The 11,032-nt window shown below is 47.0% G+C and overlaps 1 protein-coding gene across 1 annotated transcript in view; it reads right to left on the bottom strand.

The window, feature by feature from the left end:
• The window catches only part of LOC106818644 (putative neural-cadherin 2), a gene marked incomplete at its 3' end in the record, with an annotated part of 15,883 nt that overhangs the window by 2,105 nt on the left and 2,746 nt on the right, over window positions 1–11,032 (bottom strand). Inside the window, exons 2-3 of the mRNA XM_014823331.1 lie at window positions 10,224–10,417; window positions 9,488–9,666 (exon numbers count right to left, since the gene is read on the bottom strand). Coding sequence (XP_014678817.1) covers window positions 9,488–9,666; window positions 10,224–10,413 — 369 coding nt within the window. The remainder of the gene's footprint in view (window positions 1–9,487; window positions 9,667–10,223; window positions 10,418–11,032) is intronic.

Raw genomic sequence — 11,032 nt, 5'->3', positions numbered from 1 at the left:
TATACATAATATAATATGTCTTTCTCTCCCTCTCTCAGTCTCTTTCTTTAGCCTTCTCTCTTTATCTCCCCTAAGGCAGGACGGGGGCTGCGCGTGGGGGAACCGGCGTCAAGACGTTAAGTTACGACAGCATCACATATCGATTTAATACATTCTTATATCAATTTTATTATTATTATAATTATTTACGAAACTTTATTCATTAAAATTACGTACGCGTCCGTCCTGCACGACGTTCTTGATGCATCCCTCGAAACCCGTCTTGTGAGGTATGTTCGGGTATCCGCCACCGCTGGCGCCACCGTCCGCCATGCCGCCCAGCTGCAGCGGCGCGTTCACGTTTAGGTACGAGTTGCCACCAGGGGTCGTGCCGCGCGCCTCGCACGCCGAGCTGTCGTACGCTCCGTTCTCGGGCGGCGTCGGGACGTTGGCGCACTTGTCCACGACGAAGGTGATGTCCTGAAGAAAAGGACGCAGGCGGCGTGAGGAGATGATGGGGGAGGTTATGTGTGGGAGGGCATTGTTACGGTGACCGGGGTGAAGTTTTAGCGGTTCGTTCTCGTTCGTGAGTGAAATCGCTTTTTATACAGCTCTCTCTGTTCACTCTCTCTCTCTCTCGCTCTCTTTCTCTCTCTCTCTGTATCTATCTATCTATCTCTATATCTCTCTCCCCCACGCACTCCGTCTCTCTCTTCTCTCTATATATACATATATATCTGTCCCTCTCTCTTACTCTCTCTGTCTCTCTATCTCTATCTCTCTCTCTGTCTCTCTCGCTCTTCTCCTCCCTCTCCCCTTCCCCCCAGCCTCCTCATCCTTCACCAAATCTCTCTCTCCAATCCTCTCCCCCCTCTCTCTTCCCCTCACCACTCTTTCCCTTCAACCTTCTCCCCCACACTCCCCCTCCCAACCAACCTTTCCCTTCTCCCCTCTCTCCCACCCTCCCTCTCCCAACCAACCTTTCCCTTCTCCTCTCTCTCCCACCCTCCACATCCCTCTCTTCAACCCTCCCTCTACCAACTAACCTTCCCGTCGCCGAATATGTCCAGCTGGTGCCACTCTCCGTCGTTCAGCGGCGGCGACACGACGGTCAGCGACAGCTTGCCCGTGCCGTGGTCGATCGTCAGCCTCGGTTGACCGCCGGTCAGCTCCACCGACACTGTGTGTGTGTGCATGTGTGTGTGTGTGTGTGGGTGACCACAGTGTGTTGTATACACCAGTAGACACCATATGCATGCGTGTATGTGTATTACCGCAGTATGTTGTATACGCCCACGGACATCCTATATGCATTCGTGTCTGTGCGCGCGTGTGACCGCAGTGTGTTGTATACACCAGTAGACACACTATGCATGCATGTGTGCGTGTGTATGACCGCAGTGTGTTGTATACACCAGTAGACACCCTATGCATACATCTGTGCGTGTGACCGCAGTGTGTTGTATACACCCACGGACACCCTATGCATGCGTCTGTGCGTGCGTGCGTGCGTGCGTGCGTGCGTGCGTTATAATCTATTTTCGAGCTTCAATCGGCTGCTCAAGCCGCGCTATTTCTCATCTTCTCTCTCCGGCTCAAACAGCGCGTACTTATAACTCGATCGACAGCTCTGCGGCTTGTTTCGTTCAAAAGCTGTAAAGGTCAAACGAACCACGGAACGATAGTACTCCATCGTTGGCTGATTGTGTGAATGTGAGAATAGTGAACATTCGCCTTGTGTTGTTGTATAACGATCATATATTTTTTAATCATAGATTTTTGGTTGAGGTTTTGCTCATGTTACATGTTTCTTCAGACCAACATTGGGGATTGGAAGTTAGTCAAGGGTTTCATTTCGTTATCAACCAGAGAACGTGATACGGCGACACAAGGCGAATGTTTAATATTCTTACATGCACGCAACAAACACAGATTACAATTCATATATTATATCACATAAGGGCCGTAATCTTCCCGCCCCCTCAAACGAATGTAGAAATTACTACATAGCCGATGGTGACCTGCCCACGGTCAACTGTCCAGAATACAAGCAGAAGTCCACGCATGGCTTTGCCACCCCCCCAAGGCACTATTAATTAGTTATGGCACTTCACATTGTCTTAGAGAGAAACGCGAGATCAGTCTTTTTGCGGAAAATGAGTGCGGGTAACAGGACCTGTGACTGTGAGTTGGTAAATGTGTGCTTCAAGCAATGTAAGATTTGGAATTCAAGCAGCCAACGTAGAATAGGGAAAATCGCCTAATTCAGGCAAGCATTCCAAGAGGGGTGGGTCTTTTTTGTCAGAAGGTGGACATTTAGAGCAAACTCTTTCAAAATATTTTACTTTAGAATGAACAGTGTACAATAACGTACAAACAAGCACACAAAATTGAATAAAGCAAAGCATGCATAATCAGCGCATTGATAAACACGCAAACATGTTTAGACGTCTGTGTCACCCTCATATAAAGTAAAGCATAAATCTCTGGAACTGACAGTAGCTTTTACGGCATGTCACATTATGGTGCTTAGTTCCAGTTTCTTTAAATGGAGAGTGACAAAGATGTTGACAGCCTCTTCTAGATATACATGATATGTGTCATAGCACGTGTGGATCATGAAGAGAGCAGATTGAGAATGACTCTCCTCGCGTATTGATTGATTCTCTCACAACAAGAATATACATGAGTATGTGTCATAAAAGCAAACGTGTGGATCATGAAGAAGCAGCAGATTGAGAATGACTCTCCTCGCGTATTGATTGATTCTCTCACAACATGGCATTGCTGTCATGTCAGGCTGATATATTCTACAGTCACACACAGTCTGCCTGGTATTTTCCGATTTGATAACGTGATGCATTATACGATAACGTAATATCATTAGATTTCTATCTCTGAGGGTTATAGGGTAGCCTAGCTTTATTATTGATTTTTTTAACATGTGCTCTTAGCCTACGAGATATATGGATGCGACAAGCTCGTGTGATCTACAGCTGCTTTTGTTATCTTTTGCCCATCTTCAAAATCTGCGTTTTATAATAGTACTGCGCACATGTGTGACTTCAACACCCAGATCATTAAACTCACCCCATGCTTGCAGAATGCCAAATTTGTCCAATTCTTACAAAATCACATAGACACTTGATAAATACAGGAATTTTGCTCAAAGCAATATACTATCAGGAGTGTATAATATAGATGTATACTATAGAAATACTATATATATAGTATAGATATATACTAACACTACTATATATGTTCGGGATATGCAGCTGAGCGTAGATTATTATAGACCTCCTCATAAAACAAAACAATTAACAGCGCTACTTGGTTTTGGCTCCATACAGGGAACTTCTGATTAATTACATAAGTATAATATGCATGTTTAATATGCAGTATTGAAAAGTATCATGACAGGATATCTCACTCCCTTCTTTGTTTAATCTGTTCATGTTGGGCTGGCTGTATCATATGTTAAACAAATGCATTCTGTATGCATAATATTAGTCCACTGAAATAAAATGGTAATAACGAAATAGTTAGACATGTATTGACGAGTATTGGGCAAATAACTGCCATGAAAAAGCCGACAGGCAGTTGTCACTTGTGGGGGGTCGCGGCCACCCCTCCCCACCACGTCTAGCTACAGCCTGACTCGTCGTTTATCTAATAATTATGTCATAGACAAGCAGAGGATGAGGGATTCATCCGAGAGAGAAAGAAGAACATGCATTACCGGTACCACAAATGCTATTGCTAATGAAAAGTGTCAATGACACTGTAAGCCTCACCAACAAAAAAGGACACAAAATGAGTGACGCTAGAAGAATTAACGTCAGCTTTTAAATTGAGCAACCCAGATCGACGTAGCATTAATAGAAAGCGAAGAGTTTAATGCGGCGAACATCCCATTATATACTTCTTGATATAAGTGTGATTATATATGATTTTATGTGAAAAATAATAAAATAATCATTATATATAAATATAAATCAGATTTATAAACGCAAGAATAATCACAATTGGATGACGGTAGATTGGCGCTATGCCGCGCTTTGATGTTTCTGTTAGAAATCATTATATCAATAATGGAAGGTAATGAATATAATATATAGTAATAAATCGATGATATGGTTCATAGCAGGAATTACTTGAATTAAAAGATATTGTCAATGGGAAATATTGTAAAACGACACGGACAGACGATTGTGACACCGACAGTACTGTTTGTTATTGATTCGTCTATTATAAATATGCTTATAATTGTCAAAGCCTTACTAATTTGGCACATTTTTTTTAAATATGGACTAAATGGTATAAAAATAGACGTGGATATATCTTCCGAGCATCGAAACACGTTCGCTGACTTATTTTTCGGCATTTAGAATATATCAGAAAGGCTTTCGTATGGGCACTTTATAAGTGTTGATTTCTCCATAGCAAAATTATTCTTCCTAGCCATCAGAAACGGCGTTGCGTTGGAATATTTCTCTCGCGGCATCGAAACTGGCCGTGAGAGTATTTTTTTCCGAGCATCGTAGAGTATTTGGACTATAGATATAGGTGCTGATATTTCTCAGATTTTGCAATAAAGCAAATTTTGAAATTGTGTGCGAAAGCATATGCCTCACATATGAAAAACGTTTTACATCGAACAGGCAAATTATTTTTCTCCGATATCGCTGACTGAACCAATTCCGATGCTCGGAAGAATATCTACGGTCATTCTTAATAACTAATAATATTTAATTTATCATTAACACGCGTGAAATTTCGGCTTTCCCACTACCCTAGCATACTACTGACACTACACTACATCCCACTACACTCACTAGCATTTCGCACTACACTAGCACTGAGTCTATCGTTGCACTGCGATCAACTGAGCGTGATCATTGCTTTCGACATGTTACGCTCTTCAAAGGACCCCTTAAGTTTAGCTTCTTCGTTTCTGTCATCCCAATTCCCATATATTCAATGATATGATATATTGGAATTCTCTACCTAATTCTTCAGACTGTGCGTAGAGTAGGGCCTAATTGCAAAACCGACAGCTTTTTCTAATCGGCAATCTGCAGTCTCGCATGTGTCGTATTTTATGCACGTCGGTCTCTCTCGATGTGATTATAGTTCCAATATGGCAGTTTGAAGTCTAATAACCGGTGCGGAGGGAGATAGTGGCTAGATGCTCCATTAGGACGTGTTCCAACTTTGATATCATTAAGTGATTAATGATTATCGATTGATAATTAGTGTTTCACGCAATCAGCGATTATACTCGAGTCATTCGGGTTGAACAGTAAGGCCGACCAAGCGCTTGCGTGTATTAAAATCCAAGTTTCTATAATCAATTTCATCGGAAAATAAAAAAAATAAAATAAAAATATCGAAATAAATGTATTACTTGCAGGCCCGTAGCCAGCTCTTCTATTGGGGGGGGGGGGTTTCGTTTTTCAATGTTGGCAATGTTGCTCGGCAGGGGCGTGTACAGGATTTGTACCGCAGGGGGGGTGGTCTAACCGTAACTCCAAAGTTTGCGAGCAGCGCGAAGGGGGGTTCTGGGTCCGGTAATTGGAATTAAAATTTTTAAAAATTAGACCCCCTCAATCGTTTTCTGCGCGAGCAAGGGGGTCCGGACTCGCTGGACCCTCCCAAAACGACGCCCTCGGGCTCGGGGACGGCGAAGCGACCGGGCGACGGGAGGCACAGCTGACGCGAGGGGGGAGGGTGTGGAGGGGGGTGTTCACGTGTTCACGGCTCGCACGATGGCATATTTTGCCAATTATGTACATCTAAAATGGAAGCGACCTCTGAGGTCGAATATTCTTGCAAAAATTGTCCAAGATTATTATTTTTTTCTTGGCTTGGTGGGGTGGGGGGACTGGCTCGGGGGGGTGTTTCGTTTGAACCTCCCCGAGACCCCCACCGCACCCCCCCCCCCGCCCCCACCCTGGGCTACGGGCCGTGACTTGAACAAGAAAACTTGGAAAAGAGTTATCGGAAATCTAGAGATAACATCGCACTGTACAAGGTTATCCACCAGTAACATTACATGTAGTGTATACCAGCACAGTAGGTAAACAGGTTGCAAAAAAACAGTGAACAGGGACTAAACAGGCACGATACATTGCACAATCACGTACATGCACACGACGTTACGCACACGCAGGCAGTTCAACAGCTCTGCACCGAGATAACACGATATTCATGCCATTCTTGGGTGCCAATCCGTATGATGCGAATACCGAAATTTTACAGACCGATTGACACACTATATTCATATCTTAAGCCCTCCTTATTATTAGTATTATTATTATTATTATTATTATTAAAATTATTATTATCATTATTATTAGGAACACTCCTAATGGAGTATGGGGGCTGACGTCGTCGCCGCCGCCGCCGATCACACAGAGGTCACCACTGTAGCCGTCGGCCGCAGACGCACGTGAAGTAGCCGGTCGACGTTGATGCAGACGCCATTGTTGAGGCACGGGTTGACGTACGCGTCGCACTCGTCGACGTCGACGCACGTGGTGCCATCTACGCTCAGCTGGTAACCGTAGTTACACCTAGAGTAGTGATGACGACATGTTATCTTATTGGATACATTAATGATATATATATATATATATATATTGAGAAATAGATAATATTACATGAATATAATGTATAATAATAATAGTTATTTGTCATACATCTGCTTTCTTCACTAGGTGAGGGACCATACTAGACTAAATGTATATTATGCTAAGGGAGCGCGGCCAACTCATTTAAGCGAGGAGAGTGGGCTACTCCATTCATGCTAGGGACTGGCTAATTCATTTATGCTAGGAATCGCAGCTACGTGCATTAAGACGCGTTTTCGATTTGATTGCTGGGCGCTTTTGATCATTGTTTATGGTAAAAAGATGGCGCGCAATATAAATAAATTAATATAGTTAATTTAAATTACAAAAGTGAGGCAGTTGGGCTACAATTGCTGCCTCACCGACGCACTTCGTAGTGGTGCCAATCACGCTGAAGCAGACGAGAGGACGCGGACAGGGAGACCCCGCACACAGTAGTCCGCATTCGTGCGAGCAGTCGGATCGGTGACGCCGCGACTGCCCGCTGCTCGCGTACGGTGCATTAGTCTCGCTGGCAGGGGGAGCTGGCAGCGTAGCGAGTCACTGGATGTCGGCGAACGCAACCTGCGCGCGCGGCGGAGAGACGGCGCAGTGAAGGAACAGCACGCGAGAGGCGTACGTGAGTATTGGCGAAACTAACACGATAACACACGTGAATACGGTATGCAACACACGTTAAATATATGGAAACACATGTCAAACACATGTCTAAGACCTCTTGCTCTCTCTCTCTCTCTTCATACACAATCGCGCAACTCTTCTTCCTCTCTTCTACATTCTCCTCTCTCTCTCTCTCACTCACCGCCCTCTCTGTCTCTCTCACTCTCACATCTCATCTCCTCTCGCTCTTTCTCTCTCTCTCCCTCACATCTCTCTCTCTCTCTCTCTCTTCTCTCCTACTCTCCTCTCACTTATCTCTCTCTCTCTCCTCTCCTCTCTCTCTCTCTCTCTCTCGCTCTCTCTCTCCTCTCTTCTCTCTCTCTCTCGTCTCTCCTCGCTCTTCCTACCTCCCTCTCTCTCTCTCTCTGCGCACTGCGCTCGTCACTTTAAATTTTTCTTACCTTGCCCGCTCGTCCTAGTATATGCTCTAACGGCGCTCCCGTCTCTCTCTCTCGTCTCCTCTCCGTCTCTCCTCTCATCTCTCTCTCTCTTCTCTCTCTCTCCCTCTGCCCTCACATCTTCTCTATCTCTCTACGCCCATCCCTCCCTCTCTCCTGCCTGTTCTCTCTCTCTCCCCTCCTGTCTCTGTCTCTCCCACTCTCCGCCCTTCTATCTCACCTGTAAAGTCGCTGAACACGCGTCGCGGAGTCTCACCTGATCCTCCACCATCCGCGTCCGCTCACGTCGATGAAGCCGATATGATCGAGCGGAGCGCCCAGTGACTCCCCTGTGGCGGCCCGCCGCCGCCGGTCGACCCGAGCAAATGAGGCGCTTGCCGGTAGCGCTCGGCGCGCGCCGTGTGCCTTGCGCGTCGTCGCGCAACAAACGACGGTAGCAGCCCCATGCGGGGATCGCTGCCGAGGCTCGCCGTTCAGTTGCAGAGCGCCATTGCGTGATATAGCGGCGAATTGGCGGAATAAAGTGATAACGACTGTGCGTGCACGTTATAGGAGGGCGTAGCCGGAACAAGTGAGCGACTTTCTCGCTTTCTGCCCTGATCCATTTCTCGTATTAAATCTCTTCTATCCTTCGCGCTCTCTTCTGTCTCAAATCTCGCAACAAGGTCTCATTTCTTATTTTCTCGGCCTCTTTTCTTCTCCGCTTCTCCGCCATTTATTTCCTCGATCTTCTCATGTCGCTCCGTCTCTTCCTCCCTTAGTTTTTGCTCTGAACCCTCCCCTGCCTCGCTCCCCCTTCCCTCTCCCCTCTCTCCTCCACTCTTTCTACCCTGCCCTTCTCCCCCGCCTCTCTCTTCCTCCTGCCTCTCTCTCTCCCTTCTCCCCTCTCCCCGTACCCTGCCACGATGACGAACTTGTCTAGGTGACTCGGGTTCCCTCCGCGTAGAATAGCATGCCCTCTCTCTTTCTCCTCCCCTCTCTCCTTCTCTCTCCCTGCCCCCGGTCTCCCCTCCCTGCCCCTCTCCCCTCTCCCACTCTCCACCGCCGTACTGCACGATGACGAACTCGTCTAGGTAACGTCGGTTCCCCGCGGTAAGAAATAGCTTTCATGCCTCTCCTCTTCTTTCTTCCCTCCTCTCTCTCCTTCTCTTCTCCCTGCCGGCCCTTCCCCTCCCCTCTCCCCTCTCCCACCCCGTCACTGCCACGATGAACGAACTCGTCTATAAGTAGATCGTCGATTCCTCCGCGTGAATAGCATGCCTCTTCCTCTTCTTTCTCCCTCCCTCTCTCTCCTTCTCTCTCCTGCCTCTCCCCCTCCCCTGGCCTCCCCTCCCCCTCTCCCCTCTCTCCCCCGTACCTGCACAATGCGAACTCGTCTAGATTAGACGTCGGTTCCCTCGCGTAGAATAGCATGCCCTCTCCTCTTATTTTCCTCCTCTCTCTCCTTCTCTCTGCCCTGCCCCTCTTCCCCTAACCTTGCCTCCCCCTCCCCTCTCTCCCTCTCCCCCGTACCTGCACGCGATGACGAAACTCGTCTAGGTAGGACGTCGGTTCCCTCCCGCGTCGAATAGCATGCCCTCTCCTCTTCTTTCTCCTCTCTCCCTCCTTTTCTCTCCCTGACCCTCTCCCCCTCCCCCTGCCTCCCCCTCCCCTCTCCCTCTCCCCTCCCCCGTACCTGCCCGATGACGAAAACTCGTCTAGTGTAGAGACTCGGTTCCCTGCGCGTAGAATAGCATGCCCTCTCCTTTTATTTCTCCCTCCTCGTTCTCCTTCTCTCTCCCTGCCCCCTCTCCCTCTCCCACTCTCCCTCCCCCGTACCTGCACGATGACGAACTCGTCTAGGTAGACGTCGGTTCCCTCCGCGTAGAATAGCATGCCGTCGCTGACGACAGTGCGGAATCGGAACAGCACGTCTGTCCACTGCGGCTTCAGCGGCACGCTCTGCTTCAGGCTGTAGCGCACGTAGCTGTCGTCGTCCCAGTACCTCTCCGCAATCGCTGCGGGCAAACACACATATTATCTTTTAATAATATATATATAAAAAATTTACATTTATTTATTTATTTTTTATATATTATAAATATATACGTAATATACATTAACCTCTCCGCTATGGCTGTGGGGGGGGAGCAAAGCGGGGCGTCAGTCGAGAAAATAGTCGGTTTGAAGCGTGTGTACGTGTGTTATCGTGTGTAGTATGTAGCTGTGGGTATACCACTACATGGGGGAGGCGTTATGAAAATGGTTGGTTAGTGTGGAACTGATGGAAAGTTTGGGTAATTTGTGCATGAAAATCGAGTGAAATGAACGATTGGATAATAAATAATACACAAGGTGGGACTGTCTCCTATCTCTGTTCTCTCTCTCCTCTCTCCTCTCTCCCTCTCCCTCCTCCCTCTCTCCTCTCTCCCCCTCTCTCCCTCTCCCCCGCCTCTCTCCCTCTCTCCCTCTCTCCCTCTCCTCTCTCTCTCTCTCTCTCTCTTTGTCTTCCCCTTGCCTCTCTTCCTCTCCCGTTCTCTTCCCTCTCTCCTTCTTGCCCCCTCTCTCTCCCTACCTTGGTCGCAGGTCAGGCCCTGCCAGCCGGGGAAGCACGCGCACACTCCCTGACCATACACCATGCTACCGACACATTCCCCGTTCTCGCCACACAGAGAGGTGGCGCCACCAGTCGTGCACGACGCGTCAGTGTATCCGCAGCCCGGCGAGCTGTTCTCTTGTTTGCCCGGCGTCTCAAGGTCGTACATCTGTGCGGGAAAGATATCGAATCGGGTTTAGTTACGACAGCATCACATCAATTTTATACATTTTTATATAAATTGCAATTTTATTATTATTTATTTATTTTTATATTCTGACTTGATCTATGATGAGGATAATACAGAAACTTATATGTACACTATATTATAGACTTGAAAAATTGTTGGAAGGCAGTAATGTAAGAAACATAATGTAAAGAGTGAATAAGGTCTGATATAAACGTAGTGTATGATGTCTAGCCTAATGTGCAGCCTATTTTATCCTCTCTATATGAATCTCTCTTTATCTTATATTCTAGATTTCTATTTATATTCATCTACATCCACATCCACACACACGTACATATATATATATATATATATATTTATTTATTTATTATACACGACAACACCCGATAGCGATTATTACGATTTATTATGCATGCGTGCGTGCGTGTGTATGTAAACGTGCGTGCGTGTGTGCGTACACGTGCGTGCGTGCGTGTGCACGTACACGTGCGTGCATGCGTGAGTGCGTACATGTGCGTGCATGTGCGTGCATGTGCACGTACACGAGGGTGCATGAGTGTGTGCGTGCGTGTGCAAGTACACGTGCGTGCTGCGCAGG

The sequence above is a fragment of the Priapulus caudatus genome, unplaced genomic scaffold (assembly GCF_000485595.1).
Source record: "Priapulus caudatus unplaced genomic scaffold, Priapulus_caudatus-5.0.1 Scaffold2402, whole genome shotgun sequence".
NCBI classification, from domain to species: Eukaryota; Metazoa; Priapulida; class Priapulimorpha; order Priapulimorphida; family Priapulidae; genus Priapulus; species Priapulus caudatus.
This window is presented reverse-complemented; position numbering and strand designations above follow the sequence as displayed.